Below are 27883 nucleotides of genomic sequence, written 5' to 3'. Positions count from 1 at the left end.
CTGTCCTCGCAGACTAAGGTCGGAATTAGCAAGAACAAAATGAAAATAGTGAGATGGTTCTCCTGTTACAGCTTAGCTAAAGCAGTGCTAGTATACCAGTCTGCACATCTTTGCAATAAAAACTATGTGCATCACCACACAATTCTCATTAGATTACGCCACTTTGTACAATGACTGCCAACAGACAAAGCACCACTTAATGCTCATTATGCAAAACTCTTTTTATTCTTTTCCAACTACAACTATACAGTACAAACATGTATATCTGCGTATACATACGCCCCTGTAACATGTACATAATCATATGTATAATATATACACACTTAGCATATGTAAGCTCTCTCTCCAGCCTCCCTCTAGGAGCGACTGACGTGTGCGACATTCAAGGGTCTAAAAGAAAGACAACAGTGATACTTGGCGACTCAACAATGCTTGGTCTGTCCTCTCCTCGGTCCGAGACTTATTCCCAGTGAGAGGAACTATGCAGAGAACATCAAGGTGCACTGGCCATGAAACCTTCCATTGATCACGTGACGACATCGCTTGCCAGAGAACAAACACTTGCGGCTCCACTTTGAGAAGGTGCAGCATCTACACTTGGCATCTGAAAAACTTTAGGGGGCTGCAATGAAAGGACAGTTGTTGATAAGATAAACAAAAAATTCAAAGTATGTTCTCCCTAGAGCACGAGTGTGCCAGGGACTTTGGAGTATTGATGGAACAGTCTTTCACGCAGAAAGCATGACATTTCTACAACCAGGCGAGATATATAATGGCCGAAAAAAGCATGCTTTTCGAAATTAATGATGACTGTTTTGAGGTGAAACAAAAATTAGTCTGAAATCAAACTAAATGACCACAATCACAAGCTGCTGTGATCAATGAGCACATTATCTCTGATATTTGTGTTCTCATGATGTGACATGGTATGCGAGGTTTTGGTATTCCAAACCTGCACACGGGCTAAGAGAAATGCTTTCAAAGTGCACCATGGACATTTTGCATCTGTTCACGCACTTCAGTGAAAATTTCGCGTCGCTGAGACAAAAACAGAGACTGCACCATTTTCACAAAGGAAATACTTGCTTTACTACATGTGCAGTGACTGTGTAGACATCATCTACTTTACCCTTTATTGTTCATAGCATATTATTCACAAAAATTTCACAGCTTAGATATATTCATCAGTTGTTTTTGAATCTGTTGTCAATTTCGCCTATCTTGCTTGGTTCGTTTTTTTGCAAGTCATGCATTTGAAATATAGAGATGTTCTTGTGCACCTATCTGTTGCCAGTATATACACACGACAGCTCTGAGAAGTATCTTATTTTGCTTACTGTGATCTCTTTTATGCAATGAGAAAAAAGTTCGCCATGCGTAAAAAATTTTGAATTTTTCAAAAATTAATACCTGTAGAGTGTCTCTTTATGATAGGACTACAATGGTTGCAACAATTTTACTCCCATTCCCCACCATATATTGCAATAAAAATAGTATGGCTACGTTCAGCATATAGTGAAGCATAGCCATGCTAAATTTCATTGTGATGTGATTAGGGTAACTGCAATAGTATCACACACAAGCCGTAAGTTGCATGAAAATGATAAACAAAAGAAATGCGTCCTTAGTTATTTAAAGAGACAGTGGCAGTGCACCTTCTGGGGACATAAAAAACGCATTTTTTTTTTCAAGCTAGACGATGCATTTGAAAAAGAAAACGTACTGCACCTGCGTGCAGCACCGCAATGGGGAGAAATGCTGCTCTTTAAATGTGTTGTGGTCGTGACAGCAGCTCAATTGTGCTCGTTTTTCGGTCACCTGGCGTGTTTACATCACAGGTTTTAATAACTTGCGTGTATATTCGGTGCTGGAATTATTGGACATGACTTGCACATCATCAGATAGGCAAAAACCGAAAATGACGTTTTTCGACAAACATCGCATTTTTTTTTTCCACCCGCATATTCCATTAAGCCAGTTCTCCCTTCCAACATCTGCTGTTTACAAGCTCTAAATCATGCACATCTAAAAATGTGGTAGAAGTCAAGTATTTTAAACATCAAAGAAACAGCAGATAAAAATACAGCAAAGTTATTTTCAATGTAGCTCTTCCATGCTTAAAAGACTATAGACGCCTAATTTTTGTTGCATGTTTCCTTCTTTGAAATGATGTGTTAGAATTAGAATATATGAATCACCACATGATATTCGCCTACGACTGCTAAATAATTTATAATTCAATTTCTTCGTTTAGGTTTCATCAACCGAACAATGGCTGTGATGTGCAGTTGAAGTTTAGGTCATAAGAGGAACGAAAACAGTGCAATATAAATGCCGATATATACTTTTAACTCACTAAAGCACTTAAACCAGACTGCTTCAAGAGCTAGAATTAAAACAAACGACTTATCAGCAATTATACCGTCACGAAGGCGACGAAGCTGACAGTGGCGCGGGAACGGAGAACTCGCTCAAGGCCAGCAGCCATTAAAATCATCTCACTACCATCGTTCATCACGCCTCATTCTTCGGCTGGCCGCCACGTAACATTTGGTGGAGGTGTGGGGTAACATCCCCATCCTGGTCCTGCAGCTTCAGCATCCTCCGTCAGCCGTGGTCGTCTGCTGTGAGTTCGTGGCTGGGGCGCCGCCCAGCCATGCCCCAACCTGCCAAGCCTGAACAGACCTCGTGGTTTCTCCCCCGCCCCATCGCCCGCTTCGACCACCTGACACGACGAACTCAGCGGGCACAATTACCATACCTTCAGACCCCACCAACCCGAGACGACACCCACCTGCGAGGACCCAGCTCCCTGCCCATGCTGTTCAGCGTGTCCAAGGGCTTCAGCCGTCGGCTCCTGGCGACCTGTGGCCCTGAAGCTTCGTGGACCAGGACTCATTCGCCCATATCTTTCATCGTGGCAGCCAGTATTTCACCACCATGACATCTCTTTTGTACCACCCTCTGAACCCATTACCACTGAGTGCAGTCTCTTCGTCGGTGTCTTCTTCTATTCACAATCGGGACGATCGCTCGGCAGCCGCGGGTAGTGTCACGAAGATGACGAAGCTGGCAGTGACGTGAGAACGAAGGACTCGCGCTAGGCCAGCAGCCAATAAAATCACCTCAATGCCATCATTCATCGCTCCTCACTGGCCACCATGTAACAATACCGCTGTTTTTTGTGCCTCACATGACCTAAAGTCCAACTATACATCACAGCCATCGTTCGGTTCATGAAACCAAAACTGAAACAGCGCGAAGAAGAATTTCAATTACAAATTATTTAGCGGAAATAGGCGAATACCATGGGGTGCTCTATGTATACCAATGTCTAACACATCGTTCGAAAGAAGAAAGCACAAAAGCAAAAATTTGGTACCTAGAGTCCTTTAACAAAGCCAGTCTGAAAAGTGTGAGCATATGCTGTCTTTCTACAACTGTATATTTAACGGACTGTTTGAGTTCAATTATTTGAATCTTAATCAGTGAAATCAACAACAGGAAGCCTTTCCCTGCCTTGAGCCTGCCTGTGTGTCTGACATACGCAAGTTAGTTATAGCCAAGCACATAAAACAAATACTGCAACTGCTGCAAAGACCTCAAGCTCATAAAACATACCCATATTCATTCTTCTTCTTCTCAATGTTAGCGGGAAAATAGCAAATTATATGGCTGTCATTTAAATCTTTTCCACCCGACTAGCAGTTACAAACAGAGCCCCTTTGTCTGAGGTACATTCCATGTGTTCCACAATATAACACGAAAATAAAAACTCTATTTAAACCGTACTCTTCTAAAAATGAGTTCCTTTGAAAAAGGAAACATTTAAAATAGTGACCAACCTTGTCCCTATTCAACTGCTTCCTCTTGCATTTGTGAAACACAGCTAAGACAAACCAACCCAGCTGCCAATGATGATGACCAGAAGGACAGCAGAAATGGCAACACAGATCAGTATGAACACCCTTTTCTGAAAGAAAAAATATTGAAGTTACCGATGCGCCCAGCCAAAAAACCAGCACTTGCTCGTGCCTTTAAACTGATGCATTGTACATCACTACTTCTCACAACACTGACTCAATGTATTTTAATTTGTCCTTTATGCTACACCAAGGCACTCCACAAGGCTGTTCTTGAAAGAATAGATTTTTTTTTGTTTGCATATAAGTTTTGCCTCCATGAAGAAAACCATTTCTGAAGCAATAGAAATTCCCCCCTTTTTTTTGCCTCTCAAGAAAAAAGCAGCGTCTCCATGCGCAATGTTCCACTACATGCACAAAACATGTGACTCCTTCCAAGTAAACACCAGCATTAGCACATTATTCTGTTTGAAATTTATGTTTACCATGCAAATAGTAGGTTGTTCCCAGTTAGGTGTGCAGATTAACAGAGGGAACAAAAAAGCAAACAGAAATGACTTGTAGCTCAAAAAAGGATAAAAAGAAGCAGCAACTGCAAAACAGATTTCATTTGATAGGTGAATTAACAAACAAAAATTATCAGGCAAAGCAAAAGAAAACATAAGCAACTTACGTTTGATTACGACAAGATATGGTCAAATACATGCGGCCAAGCGTGTATGCTACAAAAGAAAAGCTGCAACAAAATCTTTCACCTAATGCAACATTTATTAGACCACACAATGTGAAACTGTATAAACAACACAAACTAAAACAACTACACAACATCAATATTCTTTCATGTGCAGCCACCATACATAACAAGGCTAGTGTCAAACAGCTCACTCATCTAGGCAGCATAATGCTACATGCAACATCATCACTATACTAATTCGTTATAACCACTCGTTCTTAATTATAACCACTGTAACAAATTGTAATGCATCAGATATACCACTGCGCAGTCTATATGAACATCATTCGTCAGCAACTTGTCAGATATGCTAAATAAAAGCATGCCTTAATGAGAAGATAATTGCAGTTGAAATCTATTTACAACTGAAATCCACTTAGATATGCCTATAGTACAACCACAAAAAAAGCCATGCGGCCTTTTCAAAAGGAACTTCACGGCAGCCTGTATATCAAATTTGGGACCATAGCTAGGCTATGGCAGTTAATTATCCACCAACTCTTTCTACTACAGGGCTACGGATAGATGGATATTAAGCATAAATATTCCCACTTCAGAAAATTAATCTATCTTGAAAGATTCCCCTGAATACGGAGACTGAAGGTCCCTTTCTAAGTGATACGCAAGAATCCAATTTCAGGTTCAGACAGCAACCTTATGAACAAACGCATCCATGCTTAAGAAAGAGATTGCCAGTCCACTTTGGCATATCTTTTTACTCTAGAAAATCTCTGCTTTTACCACGTAAAAAATCCAAGGATAAACTCTTTGTCCGACATAACACAGTGGAAGCACAGCGCATACCAAGCCACAACAAAATAAATACACGTTCTCCCCATTGGTACACAGCATGCTTAATAGAACAACACACACTGCATGTTTGCATGCAACCAATATTCTGCTTTAAATGCAGCTCAAAACAAGACAACACCTACAGATCAATTCTAGTGATGTGTCGTTTACCGAGAATGTTTTGTTGGAATACATAAAAATGTATAAAATAACACCCACTTATCCCTGAAACAAACAACTATGGCACTCAAGGAAGAGAATATCAGTAGAATGCTACTTCAGCATTAGTGTGTACATATGCATGTGCAATGCGTCCAAAAGTAAAAAAAAAATGCATGCTGCTCTATGCACTACCATGAGCACATGACTTAATCACAACACAGGAACTATTGCTCCGGTTAAACATGGCACATTTGCATTAAATAGTTGTAAACAACCTGTTTTAACACTCATAGTGCTTTTATGTAGGAGCACATATTAAACCCCTGAGCCCTTGGTCCTTTTCCTTCTAAAAGCACATGAAAACCACGAAACTCTGCAATATATGCTACTTTTACTTCAAAGCTGTGCTGAAGGGCCGTGATAACAGACCCAAAAAGTTAGACAGGAAGCATTTGTAGGAAACACTCCTAGCCCTATAAAGTTTAGAATTTAAGCTTCGACTTTCAGCAACTGTCATAGCTATAAATGCTCATCCAAGGCAGTCCTGCAATAAATACTAGCGCACTCTCTCATTGGTCACTTGCGCAGGCTGCAATGCTTCAGCACCTGTTGAAGCCCTGAAATGAAATATAGTTAGTCTTTTTTTCCTGTCAGCCATTCTTCCATACAGTGCTGCTGAAGTTTCCCTACCGCAGCTGTTTTCTGCACCAGACAGGCTGCAAAGAGTTACTGAGTGAGGTGCCAGTGATTGGATGGAAATAAAATTATTAGTGGCCTGTGCTTGCATACTACTGCAAACATACTCAGGCACTTCGTTTTTATTCTACTGCACAGGACCAGCTGCAGGACATTACATGAGCAGTGAGCCAAAAATGGTGTCTGACAGTTAAAGAATTGCATACGTAGGTAATAAGACGTGGTGGAAAGGAATTTCACCACTGCGAGCTACTGGTTCTGTTTTACCTCAGGCACCATTTACACTTATCCACTTTCTTAACTGCACTGTGCTGCGCCTTGAATCTTCCCTTCCACCTTAAAGGTTTCTCAAATAATTGGCCATGGCAGGCTCTTTCAGTACAGCTGCTTCAAGACATGAGCAAATGATAATGATCGGAAGAAGATTTCTAAGCAACTCTTTGGAGGGGCGACTGAATGGTGTGAGGACGTCACATGTGCACAATGCAACTTTTGAAACTTCAGAAAAAAAAAAAAAGAATAGCATCCAATAGGAGTTTCTCATTAAAAATTAGTCACTTTAGGTGGGGCAGCCATTCCCACCCACACACCTCCGTAAATCTGCTCCTTTATGTGATGTTGCCTTCTTTATTTTTTCTAAAGCTTTTTTTTCCTATTAGAAGGCCTCTTTCACCTTTCTCCACTCAAAGGCTGCTCTCTGCAAGAAAGGGAATCAATTTATTTATCTGATACCCACAGTGCCAGTCGGCCTGTTTCCATACGGTCCAGTTTCCCTATAATCCCGTTTCTCTATGGACCCATTTCCATAATGATTTGTTCCCTAATGATGAGGGAAGCAGACAAAAACCTCCGGCAAATAATCCTTAGCGCCCTGCTTGTGGACTCCATTTGTGAAGCAGCTGAAAAGCAAAGTGACGAGATTCAACACACTGTTTTCTTCCACAATGTCTCCCGTCTTGCCTGTATGAGTCCTACAAATAACCACTTGTCAGGTAGCTCGCCCACACCGCAACATCAGTATCACATGGAAGGCGATGCGAAACTAGCAATGGCAGCATCAAAAGTGCTGATGTGGAGTTTGGAAGCTAAGCTGCACTAGCTCATCACTTCCTTTCCTCCTACACAATACACTGTCACGATGCACTGTCACAATTTGTAGCACAGAACTTCACTGGGAGAGTGGAAAGGAACACGGGAAGCTTCTGTACAATGCAACAACAGCAGCTTTTGTTTCTTGCGCCGTTAAAACTTTTCAGGTCAGCCCATTCCGCTTGCGTGACTGATACCCTCCAGTTTGTTTTGTATTTTTGTGTAAAGCTCAGGAAGCATTAAATGCCTCTAACTTCATGCCAGGCTTGTCACCATGCTGCCAGGCATGCGAAGTGCCCACTTACTATACTAGTGCACAACCACAATGAGGTTACGCTGTCACTTGCTCACCATGCAGCTTCCTTTAATGCACACATACGTATAAGTTGTTAATGCTGATATCCCAGTTCATTACTAAAACACTTAAGCCAAAATACGCAGTAATCAGCATGAGAGTTATTGCTAGCAGTGACGAAGGTCTCACTGGATAAAAAAAATTATGCAGGAGACACGTCATGCGCAATGCACACTCAGTCTTACACTCCAATGCACAAAATTCACTACACTTTAAAAGAACAAAATGTCACAGAACATAAAAATAATGCCAGTAAACTCAAGTGAGTAAACAGACAGAACAAGGAAGAATGGAAAATCCTTAACAACTTTGGTCACCTTGTCCCTACGGGTCACCGTATTCACAAAAGCTCAAGTTGAACACCTTCCCAGCCCAATCAAATCTACGGCCTCAAAACAATAAATCTTGCCACCAGATGTATAACCTGAGTGGCACTTAGACAGGTCCCATTATTCTCACTTTGGAAAGCAGGGAGTGCAAGGTGCGTGAAGGGGAGACAGGAGTCGGCTTACGCCTGTATGAATATGGTAACCGTAAGTGCCGTCAATATAACAGATACACCTTCGTTGCACAAAAAAGCAAATATTGCCACATATTTTCCTGGAGAAAAGCCATGAATATGAACATAAATTTGCAAAATAGGTATGCCCACCTCAAGCTCCAAGAAGGGAGGGGAACAAAAAGAGAGAACAGACTAGAATTCATGACTATGCATGCTCTACCGTCACAGGAAAGCTCTGGCCACGTCAAACTAAAAAAAGAAAGAAGAAAGAAAGCACCATTTTAAAATCCATGCACTTCCACATCCGCTAAGCAAAGCCTGCAGTTTCAATACCCTGTAAATGGTAACCAAATGCTTAAGAGATTCAGACATACGACTATAAAACAACAAACTAAAGGCATACGACATCCACATGCAATCAACTATGCTGCTGCCTTCAGCCAGCAGCATGCTGGCACTGTGTTAAGCCTGTAAAAATGCAAAAGCAAAGAAAGGCAGAAAGAAAAAGTCTTCCAACATCAAAAAGCTATGTAGAAGCAGCATTTTCTTAATTTCTGCCAACCCATAAAAAGCCTCGGGCAATAATTCGATGTAACTGACCAGTACTTTCAGCCCTAAGACACATATTCATTGAATACAACACATGAACTAGGTTTAGAAGAGTACAAAATGTATAGCTTCGATCTTTGGTTTCCGACATGTGAACCGTGAAAAACCAAAATATTCAATTTTTGGTAGTCAGTGCTTGTGCGAGTACAAAACATGTTCCAACTTACAACCAAGTAACCGCTAACGACTTTGTAAATAAAGGATGCCATATTTTTCGGTCTATAGATGGTACATTTTCCATAGATGGTGCACTTTCTGGTCATCCGTCACGATTTGTTATTCAGAGTAGCATGTCAAAAGCACAGCCACACAAACACGTCCAGCGTATTTGAGGAGTGCCTATCTCTTTGTCTCCTTCTTCCCTGTACTACTGCACTAGCTTTGGAAGAGTTAGTGCATAAGCACAATCCTTAAGATGAGCATAAAAGAATAACGCACAAAAAAAAATGCCCTGCCCACAGGCATTATGAGCTAGCACACCTTTATTTATGAAGTTAACTGAAAGGTGGTGTACGTGACAGGCGCAGCTTCATCTAGCAGTGGTCATTGGTTACTGTCTCAACAACATAAATAATAACCAGTTCTATGTCGCAGTGAACAGTTTTCTCAATGGTAGCTTCGCTTCTGTTACAAGCTGCCACACATCACATATCACATACACATATGTATGCCCTTAAAGAACTTTTTAAAAAAAGCTTTTTAAACCTACAGGCCCGTCCGATCATTCCATGACATACAGTCACAAGATTTTGGAAAATAATGTCACCTATACAGCAGAAAATATGGCAAAACCAGAATTTTGTCATCTCGTTTTTCTAATATCTAAAATGCTTCTCACTGATGCTTCATAAAAAGATGGCATATTTGGCTCAGCTACATGGAAGCTTTTCCTTCAAAAAAATAAATAAATACAAACGCATGGAAATCCCCAAACAATGCACTAGTGACCCCTCAATGACATCTAAAACTGCAACGTGTACTGGCATCTGCTAGGCCAATTCAGCAAAAATGCAGAAACAGCCTAGTACTGTCTTTTCGCACTATTGCCTTCATACTCAGGGTGTGAAAACACGACCGAGTGTTAGCTAACCATCTGCAGACAATCAGAGAGCTTAACATCCGCTAACCAGCAGAGAGCCACTCTTTTCCCACTCACTCAAGAATAAAGTGAGACGTAGTGAGTGAAATGATCATTTAACAGAAAAGTACGATTTAACTGACAAGAAACATCGTGACTTATACCAAATGAACATTTAAAAAAAAATAAAGGGTGTGTTACATACAACACTACAGATCTGCCAACCAAAATATTACAGCGCAAAAAGCGCTTTTGTAAGGCAGAGCATGTCATGTTACAAACTACTCCAGCAGTTATCATAGGCTAAAAACAAAATATAACTATACCATGTGGGCTATTTATGAAAAACATAGTACGGAGAGAACTGGCTAGAACTTCCTAGCGAGACAGGCAGCAGGTCTGCTGCCTTGTAGCCAGATGTACCCCAAGCCGAGGCCTTGCACCACGTCACGCAGTTGTTAAAACGCGCATTCTGGTGGAACCCGTCAACAATCCATTACGCAAGGTTCGTTCTTTCTTTCAGTTTCTTTCACCTCCGCACCGACAGGAAGATAATAATGGCCAGGATGACGACGATGACCACTATCAGGACTAGAATAATTATCTTTTTCTGGAAAAAAATGAAAAGGGAACTGAAAACATGAACCAAACGAAAGCAAACAAATAAATATAACGAGAACAGAAGAGAACCAAGACTACTAGAAATCAATGAATGGGTCACGGGGGCAGGAAACAGGAAGGTGTCATACTCATGACAAAAAAAAGTTAACATGAAACAACAATATGGAATGCAAAACAAAAAACAAAAACCAAGAGGGAAGTGGGGAATGGGGTGGTGTGGGGTGTAAGACTGAGCATCACCTGGCAGGAAAACTCCAATAAGGCCATCCCAAAACTGCAACACATCCCACATTGTGCAACAAATCAGCTCATGAGCAGCCTTGTCAAAATGAGGATTGAAATGACACATTACAAAGGTCAGATCACACGACCAAAGATTGTGTGCACCTTGCCTCACATAGTGCATCTTGGGGAAACCACAAGGTGGAGCAAAGCAACAGCAAATGCTGTTAGAAGAGGCCGTGCGAGTCCTAGCAGAAACCAAGAGGAGGAAACAGACCTGGGTGGGACATGCAATGCGGAGAACAGATGTAAACAGATGAACAGGGGCCTGTTAGGGCGACGGAGTGGACACCCCGGAAAAGGAAGTGTACGCAGGTGATGGCAGCACAGAACTGGGTGGAAAGACAAGACTAGGAAAACCTGCTGGGAATAGGGGTGGGTGCAGGACGGGGCTAATTGGGGATCAATTGGAGGAACCATCACCATCAAAGGAAAAGAAAGAAATGCAGCTGTGAGCAACTCTGGGGATATTTCTTTATGTCATGCAAGATTTTTTTTAGCACTGACCACACTATTTTTGCCAGTTCTTTAAATCTGTTGTTACTCAGAGCATTCAGATCTAAGTTATGCCAGGTGAATAGAGTTAGAGCCATAAACATTACTTTGAAAATCATTAAACTCCCGAACGGCATGAAATTCTTACACAGCTCCTCCAAGTCTCACAAATGAGGTACACATGTGCCTCACATGCACACACGTAAACACATGTACTACATGGTCTGAGAGGTAGCCCGTAGCCCACCACAAAGTGTCTTACGCTCACCTTGCGTGCTTTGCTCTGATAACGAACGGCTCGCCGTGTCTCCTGAGTGGCAGTGTCAACGTAGGCTGCAGCATTCTTGACATGGTACTCAATGCGATCCACCATTTCACCCTTTAAGAAAAATTTTAATTACGACATTACACCCACCACTCCTCGTGAGCAAAATTCAGCCAGCACAGATGTAGGCATACTGCAAAAGACATGCAACACCGGCATTCTGCCGCACGTTAAGCACAATGACTACAGCGATTACACAATGTGGGAGCACGGAAAGAGAAATGTCAAATGCAGAAATAAATACGCAAATCCGTTGTGGCTTAGCTGTTGATTGAATGTTCATCCTTCAGCTTTCTGCAGGGTGTCACACGAAGCAAGCACATCACCAACTAGCTCAGAGTTGCATTTTGGATTACAGCGAATAATCACTAACAGTGATAAGCATAAAATACTCCCTGTAACCAGAGAAATTAAAGTAGTTGAATGATGTTAAAAGCCAGAAACAGCACAAGAAAGTTGCACTTGTTCAAGGTAGCCAACACTGATTACAGGACTGGACATCAGCTGAACAATACCCAATTTTGAATTAATGAAGCAAATTTAGAAAGGTGGCCTTACATTGATGTCCCTGCCAGTCCCCCACAATACAACGTGATTTGCCTTAACTTCAGTGCCTCCACACCAGCATTACAGAAGGCAAAAAGCTGCTCTTGTATAAAAGGTCAGATAACAACCAATAAATTGCTTTCACTGTTCTTGTGCCAGCAACCTTAACTATTCCCATCTTCTTAAATGCCAAACAGAAGAGTTGGCTAATTCCTCTTCAAGGTGGAATACATGGCTCACCTGGCTCTCAACCAACATGGCCATGTCCATGAACATGTCATGAAGCTCCCGGATGCTCTTCTCCAGCTTGATAATATCATGATGGCGAGCCTCGATTTCGGCCAGCGTCTGCCTGGCCTTCTGAGTCTCCATCACAATCTGCACGCAATAGCGTCAAGAACCAGCAAAGTTTTGTTTCTTCTGTGCCAATAAAAAAAAGGAAGTGGTCTACTGGGCCAACAGAGAAATAAATTTGCTTCCTCCTAGACTAGCAGATTGGCAGTATGACAGCGAAGAATTCTCAGAGAGGGAGCAGTAGAGTTGAAGAGGGCACAGCACTGCACGAACAGTAGACCATTCATGTTTTATAATTATCTGCGTATACAAAACAATCTAATGGTCTCTGAGACCAAGGAAATCCATGACAGAGTATTAACTTTTTGTTGCTTTTTGAAGGACGGTAATCGAGAAATCATTTACATGGAAGAATATTTGACGAAGCTGAAGAAAATATGAAGCCCACCCTGAGAATTGAACTTACAACCTTCACTTGACATGCACGAAACACTGGATCATTTGGCTACATAGCATGCACAAAACAAAGTACATTTCAGGCCATATTAAAACTAGCTTAGTAGAAGCCGGAAACTAGAAATAAAACAATTATTGCAAGGCTAACACGTACTGCTTTGTCTGGAAACCTATTCTTGTCAACACCAAGATAGTCTGTAACTCCAATCTGATCCCACACAGCAGCCAGCAAATGCTAACAGCTTCAAAAACTTGAAACAAAGAATAGAAAAAAAAAGGACTTCAAGGCAGATAAGACTAAAAATGGTCGTGATCAGTATAAACCATAATTGGTAGGCAGCAACCCCAGTACGGTCAGCACTTCATAGCATATGAATGCACCGCGATACATACTACAGAAAGCTGTACATTTTTGATTGGTTGCTGGATGCAAAGCTCTTGTCCGTTGCCCTTTTTGCGCTGGTTCTTCTGAGATCATGGCTTACCAACTAGCCCAACAACAAGTTTTGCTGAAATGCCAAGCTCGTCACGCATAATGCTACCATTGCATCAATGAGACAGCTCCAACCATATCTTGCATGTTGGAAGTCATATTCAACGTTTGGGGCAACTATCTGTTTCTCAGTGAAGTGCAATCCTTCTCACTAGTCTTCATAATGCTGCCCATGTCAAAAGCAACTTGTTTGGAAATAAAACAACCGTGTAGCCATGCATGCATGACAGTCAAGAAGTAAGGACTCACGCCCTGAGTGAAGATGGCCGGGTTTCCGCTCTCCAACATCTCCTCAATTTCCTCATCTGTTGTCATCTTACCAGCTGAAAAATGAGAGAGCTTTTTCAATTCTGCCCATCTGTACAAATATGATGCACGAAGCCAATAAACTGGCAGAATAAACACAGCACTGAATGATAAAACTTAATAAGAGCACTTGAACCAAGCACAACGAAGCAATAAACACAGCAGGAAGTTATTACAAGACTTAATTACAGATCTTACCAAAGTCAATATTTATCCACATCAGAGCTAATCATATCAGAGAAAAGTAAACAGCAGAAAGCTGACCTACGGTGTCATATTATTAATACACATACCTTACCCAACCCTGCTGTAATCACCGCACGTGACTGATGAGTTAAAGGAACTCTGAAACAGTGCCTTCCGAGGAGAGTATATAAACTCGCTCAATCACTACACTGTGTCACGTCATGGACACCACGGACACCTGGTCCAAATAATACACTTCTACATGCAGCAGGGAACCCACAGTTGCGAGCGAAACTTGGCGAGTCCTTTCCGCCGTCTCTGTCATGCTCGCACCCTCCTCCATCTCATGCTCCTGCACATGCAGTTAAAAGATGGCTATTGGTTAGATTCTTTCAGACATTGCAAAGCTATCATCGCTGCGGCCAGTCAGTCGCGTCGCTCTGGCAGGTCAGGAAGCTTGCCCCCCTCCCCATGAATTTCCGCAAGCGTGGGCGGTGGGGACGGCGGAAGAGCGCTGACCTTTGAGCATGCAAAAAGTGACGAGAGGAGGGGGAAAGGCGCAATGATGCTGAAGTTCAAATTTTGACTACAGGTAATTCAGATTCTACAAATTTCATTTTAAAAATTCCTGCAGGAGGATATTCGTGAAGAGGTGTCCTTTAATATCCCAGGCACACCACATCTTTATTGAGAGCCCCTTTCTTCAGAGCCCTTTAAATGCACGGCAGTTGATAAGTTAAGGACCTGCAACTTGCAATATCAGAGAGCTATGTTTGACATCACAGCACACTTCCTCTTCTACAAAAGTAGAAAGCTGCACTAAAGCTATATCCCCAATTTGAACAATGAAAATATTTCTGCATCTGAACACTGTATCAACACACAATTCAGTTGAATAAAATAAGCACAGAAGCCACAGGAATGCATGCAAAAAAATCTGTTGACTCACTGATTTCCAGCTGGCGCCTGATGCGGTCCTTGCACCGTTCCCGGTAGTCATTCTGGATCTTGTTGTACTCTGTCATAACTTCAACGAACTTGCGAGAAAGCGTCGAGTGCTGGGACACAGGAGAAGGAATGTCAGCAATGTGCATATTTTCACCACAGAGATCTTCACAGCCACGGATTTGGAAAGGCTTAAACAAAGTCTGCTCAGTTTATTTCAATCAACCTCGAAAACGATTTTACATAACTGCTCTGACAGGCACACACTGATCGAAATAACTGCATCTAACTAATATTTTATGCCTGCTGCTTGAACACCAGAAGAGTGCAGTAGAATCTTGATGATACGTATCTTGCGGGTAGAGAAAAATATTCATATCACCCGAAATTTGTACAATCCAATACGAACAAAGTCTGCATGCAGAAGCACGAGAAATTCATTCATGCAGATCTGTTCACGGGTGATGATATTTATTTATGCTCACGTGCAGCAGCTGCTCATTGCTCGCGGTGCGTGCCACGTGACTTGCGATCGCAGCGTCGGTGACGTGCGCTCAGTGCACTTAGTTTGCACTCACGACTCGCACATTCGTATCATCCACAGTGGCATGGAAGAGGGTTCGGAACATCCGAAAATCTGCTCATTGTACAGAATGCACTTTGGCTAGGGAACTTTACAAATTCGTATCATCCCAAAATTCCTATAACCGTGATCGTATAACCAAGATTCTACTGCAATACAAAAAGACATAACAACAAAAAAGAAAAGAACCTGCTCGTTATTCACAAAACCATGTATAAATCAGCCACAGTAGGTTAGAGAAACACTCCTTTTCATATGACACAGTTCAATACAACAGACGTTAATACTACCAATTTTTTTGCACGTAAGAAGAGATACTACAAGATAAGTGAAAAAAAGGCAAATTTCTTTCATCATGAGACATCATCGATATCTGAAGTCAGATCCAAAAAATTTCTTCCAGAGATACTTTAATTTACGGATGCATTATGCATACTACTTTCCACGGCACAATAAGAAGAATCAAACCAGAAACAGCAACCATGGTAAGGCATGGCAACAAGCAGTCTTAGCTGCCATTGCCATCTACACTACAGCTGTCCCATGCTCGTAGAATGCTCTTGGCACTAGAATGCAGCATGTCAAGCCACTACTTTAGCAACATGAGCAAATGCACACAAGCAGAAAAGGCCTTGCAAGCATGTGTATTGTTAGTTTTTCTTTCACATACCTTACAATGGTGTCAACCAAAATAACACTGAGCAGTGTCGGTGTCTTCCCTACAGCTACAGCAGTGACTGGTCCATGTTGACCTCGCCAACCAATTGTGAGTGGCAGGGTGTACCCATTAATGCTAAATATCTGCCATCACGCAAGGTGCATGCACCGGCTGCAATCTGCCAGGCCCAAAAAAGGAGTGTTCTTTCAGCGCCACTAAGTGAGGGCACTTCTTATTTCACGAATTTTAGTAAAGATAGATTTCTTTCTCTAATCAGTTTGTTTTGCTCAGTGTTGCACAAGCACCTCAGACAATCTCCATCCAAGTTTCCTGCTTTGTGTACCCAATGGGTGTCATGAAGCATCCAACAAGCAAAGCTTCAACAATAAGGCCCAGCACGGACAACCCAAGTGGGTATTAGTGAACAATACAGTACCAAAGATTAGTCCCAGAGAAAACCGCTTCTCGCGGCTATCGCAGTGGCAACTACTCTGCAGTGTAGCTCTGTCAAGCCACTGGCACAAAATAAAATGACCAAAGAAAGCAGCTTGCTAACAAGTTAACTAAAAAAAAGGTACTACAATAAATACAAAATGTGTCTCCTTTCCGCTCGCATGTGCAAAAATATTTTGGTTTGACAGAACAGCCCTGCTGTGCACGAACAAACTTTCTTGCTATATAAATTGAAATTCTTGCCCACTACTGCCAATACTACGACCGGTTTGGTACCGAAAGCAGTACAGAGAGAAGTACACATTACAAGTGAGGATGTTCACAGGGTATCTATCATGTGTGGTGGGCGTAAGGTATAGGAGTGTCCTCAGTAAACTCTATTGTTTGTGAGGTACTGTTCAAAAGTGAAAGTGCTCACACCCTAAACATGAATGCGGCTATATGGGAGTAAAAAGTGAGTAAACTCCCTTTTACAAAGGAAATTAAGTGCACTGGAGGACAGGTTACTCCCTTTTAACTGCCTTCTGTTTAGAGTGTAGGTAGTGGAAAAAGGATTTTAAAAAAAGCAGCGAAAGAAGCCAAGAAAAGAACAGAAACTTAGCACAGGAGGAGAAGTCCCAAAGCACACCATGCAGAACGAGAGATAATAAAATTCCCAAGTTGCAAAACCTCAAACCCAGTCGAATGCAGTAGCAGGCTTATTAATAGCGAGGCATGCAAGAGAGAGAGTCAGGGGCCAAGCAAGACTGCCCATAAATACTGCAAGGAGTCAGAGAGAGTAAAAAAACAAGAAAGGCAGATAGAGAGAGAGAAAAACAAGAGGCAGAGAGAGGAGGAAAGACCTGTCTCCCGGGGATGTGCTTTTTCCCCCACAGCACCCGCACACAAACTCCTGAAAGCCACCAATGGTCAGCATATAGAGAGCAGCGCCACATTACACTGACAACAGCAGCACAAAGGTAAAAAGAAAAGAACTTGGCGGGGGGATTTCCATGGACAACAGATCTTAAGTGCTCAAAATGTGATCAGCATTCAGTGGGAGATAGCTGCCTCCATTGCCAGGCCGCTCCAAACTTGCCAAACTCTGCATGTTCACGTACCAACTGTTGTGTCACAAACAAGCCACCATTTTAGGTGACAGGAGCATTCAAACCCGTCTACCAGTGTGACGCAACAGTGTGATGCAAAGTGGAATATTCTGTCCCAGCAGCTCATACATGGCATTTTTTGGCCCAGAGACATCCCTGAGATTTTAAGGACTGAGACTGATGGACTCTATGAATGCTAATCACATTTAGGCAACAAGTGAGCAAGGCTCCTCTTTCGAGAGGTTTTGATGCAAGCGACAGTTGCCACACAGCAACCCCAGCAGGCTGCAATGCCGTTTGCATCTAAAGGCCATTCAACGCACTAGTTGTATACTAATCTAGTTTACATTTTTCTCAGCTATTCTTAGAAATTTTCAGAATTTTTGTTGGTGAAGCACTAAAACTGTTGCAGCACGATATAGGCAATCCTTGAAAGCAATGGTTATAACAACCACTGTCAGCACAAATTTCGCTACGCTTGTATATTGATCCACACTCGATTACCTGCATCTACAAAAGTGGCCCAAGTAAGTAGCAGGTACCTGTGTCGCTAAGCTTAAACTTCATGCCAAGCTTCCAACGGACTGTTCGAAATAAAATTCATTACTCACAAACACACAATATTAATATGAAGAATTATAACTCAATTTTTAATTTGCTAACTGCTCTGGCTGTAACTACAGGTCACACAATCGCAAGTAAATTTGTTTAAATATTATAAATATATGACCATTATTGTAATCAGCTTATTACTAATACAAAAGACATAACACTTGAAGTACACAGTAGCGGTCAGTAACACTACTCCAAGGGGTATCTACTCTTTTCCAAGTGGGACATATGTTACACAAGCAGAATACACAAGATCTTGTAAAGTGGTAGCTTTATGTATTAATAAAGAATCCACATTGTTTTTCATCTAAACAGTGACCTTAAGGTATTGCTCAAAAGCTCACCTGTGTCTTTCGTATCCTGAGCTCAGCTGATCTGTTCCCAACCATTTGGTCCTCTTGATCGATATTCTGTTGCATCACTGAGTCGCAGAAAAGGAAGTCCATTTCAAAATTTGCTGTTTTAAGCTTGTCTTATACGAGAAAGAAGACTGTTTAATTACTTTTAGTTTGATTAATTGTGGAGCACATTTCGTCACACTTGTTGCCAGCTGCGCTTAATCACCAACAGCTAAAATTTTGGTAAGAAAGACATTGTTATGTGAACACAAATAGAAGGCTTCCATCTTACATGACCACACACTTAAAGCAAAAGTCACAGACGTGTGTACAAAACAGTTGCAAAATGTTTAATTTCAAATATCTAAGGCAGGTATGGGTAAAAGAGAACAGAACCATTCTACCTCAAGCATCACAGATGCAGTGATTGGCGGTCTCACAGCCACATAAGGCTATAAGCGCATTGTACACAGCACTGCATGTCTCCATCCAATGAACACCGCTGTGCTAACTTCAAAAATTTATTTCTCAAAAAAAAATTTACTCTAGCTAAGCTTCTTGCATTTCATATTGTTAAACCCAGCTATCCCATACTGGAGCGTTACCATGCTTTTTTATTTGGACTGGCAGAGAGTGCAAACTGGCAGTCAAAAATGGGAAATCACTTAGACCCAAAATATAGTAAAAAAAAGGACTGAAAGCAGTAACATTTAGAAAATTCCCAAACTAGCAACATTTGGAGGAATTATTAGGTGAAAAATAAAAACCTGCAAAAAATTAATTGCTTCACATTAGGGAATAAGCCTTGTTTAATGGCCTACCACAAATGTTAAAATGTGCTGAGGGGATCATAACCTTCTTCACCAAAAACAAAAACGGTTTCAAAATAACTGCTCCCCTTACTTATCGCAAGCACACGAATTTTCTCAGATGAACCAAAATTGATTGAGTGCAATTCCCAGGATGTTTGAGAAAGGGTGACCCAATACAAAAAGCCAGAACACTGGCATTACCCTCATTCTGCTTCAAAAAACATGCAGATCAATCGGCCTTGTGCATTGATCAATTCCACAAATAAGAACAACAAAGTTATCAGAAAATGAATTTCACATGCATCGAGACCTGGAATATACACTATTAGACTGTACTGAGGGCTACTATACACATGTGATGACTATGGCAATGGTGAGAGAAAAAAATGCTTCTCATGTTCTCTTCAATACATGAAAAAAGTCAAGACTGCTCACAAAAGCGGTAAGGTTTTAACGGGGTTAACTCGGGTAGACGTGCTAAAGCTTGTGTCTAGCCTGGTTGGCTCATGGTTTTGCTTTGTGTTTATCTTGCGTTTAGTTTAAAACGAGGCATGATCGGCTGCAGCGATAGCATAGTGCTCTCGTGCAGTGGCCAGCAAAGCTGATCTGTTCAGACGCCGCAGGTTCGAAACCCAGTCGCGGCAATATTTATTTTATTTCTCCAAGTTGGCCAAGATCACCCTCAAAGTCAAGCTTCACACAAGATTCTTGGTCGGAACCATAAAAAGTAAGGTCACCCTCAAGGTCAAGCTTCACACAAAATTCTTGGTCGGAACCATGTGAAGTAAGGTCACCCTCAAGGTCAAGCTTCACACAAAATTCTTGGTCGGAACCACGTGAAGTAAGGTCACCCTCAAGGTCAAGCTTCACACAAGGTTTTTGGCTGCAACCGTGATAAGCAGTGCTTTCCCGCTAAAATGCCAGTCAGGCTGCAGATTTCACACTCAACAATTCAGACTTGAAAAGGGAGCAACAATTTGTTAGAATCGTGTAGATGGAGACAAGGTGGATGGAATCTTTAGTGCACTTGGCGTTCATGAGACAAAATAAACCAGAAGTTCAAATTTAGTATGTTCAAACTATCGAGAGATCAGTGTCATTGCCCTTCATTCCAAAGCACACTCCTTGCCTAGGTTTAAGGAGGCACAGAAGAGGAACAGTGCTTTATAATATTGCACCAACATATACTAAGTTTGCTGGAGGTAGCATTTGGCAGAAGTACAGGCAATATTACATATCTACTATCTTGGGAATCAACAGAAAAAAGAACAAAAACGATACAATGTGTCTGCTACAAAGAAGTCTAAAAGCATAAAAACATCAATAGTGCAGAACACCTACATCCATGCAAGTGCAACCAAAACTTGTTATGTGTGATGGTACATGTGAAAAGGTAGTATGCACGTAAAAAAGATTTCAGAGAACGTACGTTTCAGCTTCATTCGCACTTTATTGGAAATTCTCTTGACATCTGCCATCAACTCTTCCAAGTCTTGCTTCATTTCTATGTGAGAAAGAAAGATGATTAGTGCAAGACATAATTATGAGAAGGCAAGCCAATCACACATTTGTAGTACACTCCCAATAGTGAGCCTGAGCTGCAGACACTGAGCTGCAGTTTATTTTCAGATTCATTGCTTTATTTATTAGCGAAATAATCCCTGGGTGATCCACATTGTTCTCTTACATGTCCTCCTTCTCCTTGTTTTCACGGCTAAATATGCACATCTGTGTTTCTTTTATTTCCCACACGCACATGCACGTGCATTTGTGCCTCATGTATGCATGTGTGTGCATTCAATAGCGTGGGCATGAAAAAGGAATAAAAAAAAGTCCCTGCCTGCACTGCTGCATGTATGTACAGTAGGCAGCAAAAGTTTATGGGATGTGAGTGTGCAGAAGAGAATTATTCTGGCTGTCATGCAAGCCAGTCACTTCATACGCCTGAAAGTATCAGGGAATGTGCATGCTCCACCCACTACCATCAACACCAGGTGGTTGAGTCGCGAGGCGCCAGCACTACGGTAAATTTGTTGACCAAGCACACGCCTCTCAAATTTTTGCCCGCAACTGTACATTTGTGTAAGTACATACATCTATGCTGCTATGGTTGCATGCATGCCCATCCGTGTCTCATTTATGTTTGCATAATGTATATAAGTGCATGTATTAACGTACACATGAGACAGTGGGTTAGGGTGTTTTTGTATATCTACACTTCTGAAGTGCGTACACCTGCTAAATCTTGTGTATTCTTTTTTATTTTATTCAATCCATTTCTCCGCATGTTTTCTCCCCTGTTCTAGAACACGAGGGCCCAATGGTGACTCACTCTCGTCCTGAAGTGGCGAAGACAGTATTGCACTGTGCTTCCGTTTCATGTCGTGCACAATCCTTTCGATCTTGTCTATGTTTTGTCCAATCTCTTCCACCTGAAACAAGGAAGCAAACAACCCTCTGTGTGCTCTGCAGTGCACATTCCCGAGGCAGGATGGGCACAGCAGAGGCCCCTTCTCAGGGTACTACTGGCACCACACTGATTTTGCAGATAGATGAGCAAAAATGAAGGAAAGTTTAACAGCATTCGGCACTTTTCGAAAGCCCTAAAACAACGCGGACAAAGAAGGAACAGACAGGGGCGAGTGCTTGTCCCTGTCTGTTCCTTCTTTGTCCGTGTTGTTGTAGCGCTTTCGAAAAATGTCAAACGTGCACCAACTAGCCCGGTCCGCCACTCTTCTGAATAGCATTAGGCTGCCAAGAACCCTTAACTCGCAGTAAGGCCAGCTTCCCAGACCAACCTCATCTTTTCCTCCGGGTCAACTGCACTGAAAATTATCTCCTTAGCATCAGACAGGATAGAACCAAACCGTGATCAGTTGCCAGCTCACTAAGAATCCCACACAAGTGCCACAAGTCTAGTCCGCTGCATTAGTCATCTGCTGCTGACAGGAATAAATGCATGACATTCCTTCTACCTAAAGATTTCACAATTTTGATTCTACTCTAGTACGCACACCCAAAGCTTTCAACAAACAAATGGACCTGCTGCAATGTTCAGTACTGGCATATGTTTACTGAATAGTGGTGAAGCCAATTAACCCACTACCCATTTCGCCTGGCCATAGTCGGATGCTCAGTGACAGTATGATAGCCTGACCTGACGTTCTGCTCGTTTATATTTTGTAGCGATAGCTACATTACGGTAGCATTTCGAGCCTTCAGCGTGGTTGGTCACGTGGTTCATGTGGCGCCGTGGCTGGTCACGTGATGCGGAGCAGCTGCTGAGCAAGTTCCACTCGGCCAGCTGTAGCTGTCGTGTCACTCCACGTTTAACCAGAGCTAAACCACCGCCAATTTTTTCAAGTTCTGTCACAAATGCTATCATGCCAGTTGGAACATTGATCCTGCTGGCTTAACATGCACAACGGCTGGAAGAAGCACACCATGACTTCGGTTTCTACACCCGTATCTAACCACCAAAGGTGGTTGCAAAAGAAGCATTCCAACCCTGCCATGCCACACTGGTCAGCATTTGAGAACTTCAAAGGTTCAGGTTTTGCTGACAGAAGACTGGAAAAACAATTTCCCCGAAACATAGCACTACTGTGTATTGCAAGTCAACAGAAAGCAGACAGTTGAATATCACCTCTGCAAAGAACTCCTCCATGAATGTGGGAGGAGTCTCCAGCGTAACAGCCACATCTCCATCCAAGTCATCTTCCTCCTGCTGGGCCTGCAATACATTTCCAGTGCAGCAGAACAAGACTTAACTACATAGCAATACTGAGGTTGCAGCTGAGGTTGCCCACACAAAGTAAGGCCATTGTGCACAAATTCATCTTTTTTTTTTTCAGTAATTTCAGATTGTTTCCAAGAGTCTATAATGAACACATATGAGCCCAAGTCAGTGCTGAAATTATCAAACTGCTATGATTCTTCACAAAACTTTCATTCCTTTTTGGCCATACCTTTCACGGCACACAAACAGCTGTGAGCTTACTGCTAGGTATGCTACATATGTTATAGCAGTCCCGGATTTTCCATGGAGTTTTACTTAACTGACATCCAAATATTCAAACGGAGAGTTGGAGATTCAAGGGTTGGGGAAAAGAAGGGTGCAGAAATTGGAAACAAATGTTTCCAATTTTTATGCGATTGCGTTAAAGCTCCTGTTCTGCAGAAAATCCGGCATTGTCACCGATGTCGTCACTGTGAGTGAAAAAGCAGGTGGCCCACCTGCCACCATGTGCCACCATGGCCTTGTGACACAGCTTGCCCACCACAGCAGGTGGCTGCTAAATTAATGATTGGTCACAAGAGGTTGCTAGAGTAGAGCAACTTCGATCTCACAAGCCCCACCGGCGGCTGTATCGGTATGAGGACTACGCATGACGTTAGGCCAATTAAAGGACCCATTACAGCTATCGTGTCATACCCTTAAGGTGGAGCTTGAGTGTCCCCTCAAGTTTTATTCCTTACACCAACCCCCTAAACATAGTCACAGGTAAAACCAAATAAAACATTATTTGAAAATAACTACACACTCCAACCTTCGCATGGACAAACCTCATCAAAACTCATCAAAACAACACTGACAAGTAACTTTGGCATACAATGTGCAGATGCCAAGAAGACGCTGCAGGGCACCGCGACACAAATAAGGATCTGCTCACACCTCATCATGGACATAATAAAATGCAGATACACGGTCAGACCCAATCTTTTCATGAAGCAAAATGGCTTTAGCGGTTTCAGACCACTTTATTCTATACAGTGAATCTCACATTCTATCTTGCATTCCCTGACCTACTACAACACTATTCTCACGAGTTTCTGAAATGGGCAACTAGTTGCAAAAGTTGCAACTTGCACTGCCACACAATATAAATTTGGATACCTGAGTACCATGCTTTCTTGACATCCTAGATATGCTAAAGGACATACAGGTTTTCACATGACAACTCTCCATCATTAACATCTCTAAAAACAGCAATTGGTGGCTTAATGAAATGATTACACAGCACTTAGAGCAATGCTTATCCCATTTTTATCTCATATTCAAGAACCTTCGTATACTACGCATACATATCAATGCATGATGCTGCATACACAGGATTCACTGCACTGACTCATAAGTTCTACTTTCACCTTTCTTGGACACCTGCAGCATGGCTGTGAATAAAGTAGTTCATCAGGGCTTCCTGGAACAGACAGTTTGTGGTGGGGTTGTTCCAGGTGAAGTCTTATAACAATGGGGTTGACTCTCACACTGTTGGTGGGGACAAATATGCAATGTGTGCTGATGGTGGCCAGCAAATACAGATGCTGTGACCGTCTTGTGGTCTTGTGAAATTTGTAATTGCCATCTTGGAAAATTTCAGCACATTTGCAGTATTTTAAGACATCACACAAACGAAAAACCACATGCAAAATCAACATATCATGTGACAGGGCACTCACAAAAACTCGCTGCAATACCTCACAGGCAAAAAAGGAAAGAAAATAGTGGGAATGACTCCCATATGTACGCTGAATGTTACATGAAGTACTTAAAGCCAAGCTTAAGCTTAACCAATATATGCCTATAGAGTCCTACATGTAGGACACCGCTTTTTTGCGCAGTAACTCTATAAGTTCATTTCGTAAAAGCTTGCACCAGCTAGCGTAGATTCAAGAGGGCCTAAACATTTCCTGTGCAAGGGTTGTTTATGTTGTGTGCATTCAGTTTTGTGCGTTCAGAAATATCCGCCAGTATTCTCTGGATGCCATTCTTGAAATTTGACCCTATCAACTTCATTGTAATTCGACAAGAAAAACAAATAATTTTTGCGCACTGTCATAAGCAAACCACCACATGCAATTAATGAGAAATATGATTTTAAAGTCGATGTTACCACGTGTAACAGGTAGAGAATTTAAAAAGGGCTCAAAAGTGTTGTGTTGAAAAAAACGTTTCCACCAATAAAAAGATGATTCTGAATACTGAAGTGAAATAAACATTCTGTATTGAAAACTATTTTAATCTTCTCAAATATCTGAAGCTTTGGCATATATGGGTTAACATACTGTTTATCAGTTAACCACAACTCATTCACTTATGAAATGCATATTGTGCTCATTGCTTATGTAAAAGAGCACACTACTTCACCCCAAAACATCTTATCAATTAACTAAAACTTTTTTTCTCACATGAGCTGTCTATGCACCAATGCTGATAGGCCATGTGCCACACTGACTTCTGTGCTGACATGTGGATGGCTACTTTTTCAGCTTCACAAAGCAATGACAGGATTCTCTGCAAAATAATTTTAATAACACACTTGAATGTCATTGAGTGCGTTTTGTGCTTTTGAACACTATATCCAGGAAAGAACTTCCAGCTGTAGGTTCTCAGCTGCGTTCTGGTCATGAAGACAGTGTATGACATAAAACTGAAACTTTCGTACCGGTTCCTAAAATTATGACAAAGAAAATTGTCATATTAATAACTGAAAGGCAATTCTTGCGCACAAGCGGCATGGGTACAAGAATAGACTATCTGGGCCAAAATCATACGTCTGCTTGACTCAACTATAACAAGTCTTACAATTAATGAAACCATATAGCTTTTGGATTAAACAGATTCCACTAAAACTGCTTTAATTTTCCATCATGACAACACGCGTGCACGAATGGCCCGGGCAGTCAGTCGGCAATTAGTTTCTCCCGTAACACTGCACTTTTTAAACCCTAAAATTTCTATTAATTCTGCAACGGCATGCGATGTCTACGGCAAGCAAAGGTGCACAAGGAAATTGTAACGTACGCAGCAGTTACGGTATATGCATGCTTCAAGAATCCCGCAAACATTAAGCCGGGCAGTATTAGAGGGCACACACCGCTGTGCGCCGAATGCTCGTTTTCATAATTAAGTACCACGTATACAAGAATTAACACATGCTCGCAGCAGGTGCTCCCACAGAGCCCTGCAACGCATTTGAGCCCTGGCGCTCCTTTTAATTGCGGCTCACCGCTTTATTCGTTTCAAGAACTGCCTCAGGCAGCAACAACAAAACAGGCAGAAACAAGAAAACGCCTGCTAGCTCGAGAAGGAGCACCCGAGGAAGCAACAAACCGACACAACAGATAAAGACCGGAGGGAGAAATCGCCCATGCATATAAGCACGGGTGCGGCGCGCGTGCCGGGTCCAAACAAGAAAATAAATAAGCACCGAGGTCGCCGAGCCACAGGAACAGGAATCCCAATATGTGAATTCAGAAATGCGCCACAGAGACGCATAAACGAACAGAGACGTTCGATCTGGCTTTTCTTGGAAACAGTCGATTGAGCATAAGCACGCACAAACGTAAGCGATCGGTTCAGGTAGTGCCAGAGAGGACGCGGCCGACAGTGAGGCGGCTGGACAGAGCAAAAGCGCAAAAAAGGATCGCAAGTGCATGCATGACGGGGTCTGTAAGCCAGCTGTAATGCATGCGTGAGGCCAGGCAAAAATGAAGCAAATAAAGCTCAGCGCGCTGCCTACGCAGCGACTGCCCAAGCGAACTGAGCCGCGATGAACAATCACAGCTGCCGCGATTTTTGCTAGCCAAGTCGTTAAACCGAAGTGAGCGAGCAATCGAGCAATCGTCAAGCACGCAGGGGCCACGACCATAGCACAAGCAAGAAATGCCGCTGGGACCGAGATGATGGATGGAGGTTTCGAGTTTCCTTTTCAAAGCGCGGGTGACCCTGCAGCCGAAGAAAGGTTCGCTCAGAACCATCCTTTGCGCATCGCTTATTGTTACAGCCGGCAATCCTGACACGGATCGCTCTTGTGAACTCGTTCGCAAGTGAGGCTCTGTATACAGAGCGAAAATAGAGAGCGCGCACTACGAGCAACAAGTGCCGGAGCGAACGGGGCGGACAACTGTCGGAAAAGAACGAGATTCGTACCGCTTTGAGCGCCGATATCCTGTCTTTGATCATGGCCGAGAGTTCCTCTTGGCGACCTCCTCTTCACACAATAATTTACACCGCTTGAAACACATCAATTTCGAAAAACCTCACATCTTCAGCGGAGGTAGGAGTTTCTGCTCCGGCGGTCACTAGACGTCAACCATTATTTACGTCCAGGAAGTGAAGGCAGTGAAGGTGAAACTTTTTAGGACGTGACGTCATAATTACAGGCATTGAGTGAGTAGACGTTTTATTTATATATAATTTGTTCCTGTGCTCTTAAAACATTTTAAACATGAAATAAAAGCAAACCGAGGCCCAACACGCATATCGCTTTCTATACCGCCGTTGAGCGAGAAATCGGAACCAAAACTGGCAGTGATGTTCTTTGCAAACATTTCACCCGAGATGCTGCTCGAATTCATTATTATAATAATTCGTTTTGGGGGAAAGGAAATGGCGCAGTATCTGTCTCGTATACCGTTGCACACCTGAACCGCGCCGTAAGGGAAGGGATAAAGGAGGGGGTGTAAGAAGAAAGAAAGAGAGGTGCCGTAGTGGAGGGTATTCTAGTT

The 27883-nt window shown here is 42.3% G+C and overlaps 1 protein-coding gene across 4 annotated transcripts; it reads right to left on the bottom strand.

The window, feature by feature from the left end:
- Nucleotides 1–202: 202 nt before the first annotated feature.
- On the bottom strand, nt 203–27490 carry LOC144120979 (syntaxin-like). 4 transcript variants are annotated; one of them, XR_013312506.1, is made up of 11 exons: nt 27306–27490; nt 23019–23105; nt 21705–21804; nt 20802–20876; nt 18567–18643; nt 14833–14941; nt 13641–13714; nt 12389–12526; nt 11546–11656; nt 3846–8441; nt 203–622 (listed from the first exon to the last, which is right to left on the bottom strand). XR_013312506.1 is itself a non-coding variant. In XM_077653837.1 (11 exons), the coding sequence occupies exons 1-10, from the start codon at nt 27336–27338 to the stop codon at nt 3890–3892; spliced, it is 888 nt and encodes a 295-aa protein (XP_077509963.1). In that variant the 5' UTR covers nt 27339–27479; the 3' UTR covers nt 203–622; nt 3846–3889. The 4 variants fall into 4 exon arrangements, 3 of the variants coding, with proteins under 3 accessions (XP_077509963.1, XP_077509964.1, XP_077509965.1); XM_077653837.1 differs by having other exon boundaries at nt 3846–3973; nt 27306–27479; XM_077653838.1 differs by having other exon boundaries at nt 479–612; nt 3846–3973; nt 27306–27479.
- Between the last annotated feature and the right edge of the window lie 393 nt (nt 27491–27883).

Source organism: Amblyomma americanum, chromosome 2 (assembly GCF_052857255.1).
Source record: "Amblyomma americanum isolate KBUSLIRL-KWMA chromosome 2, ASM5285725v1, whole genome shotgun sequence".
NCBI classification, from domain to species: Eukaryota; Metazoa; Arthropoda; class Arachnida; order Ixodida; family Ixodidae; genus Amblyomma; species Amblyomma americanum.
This window is presented reverse-complemented; position numbering and strand designations above follow the sequence as displayed.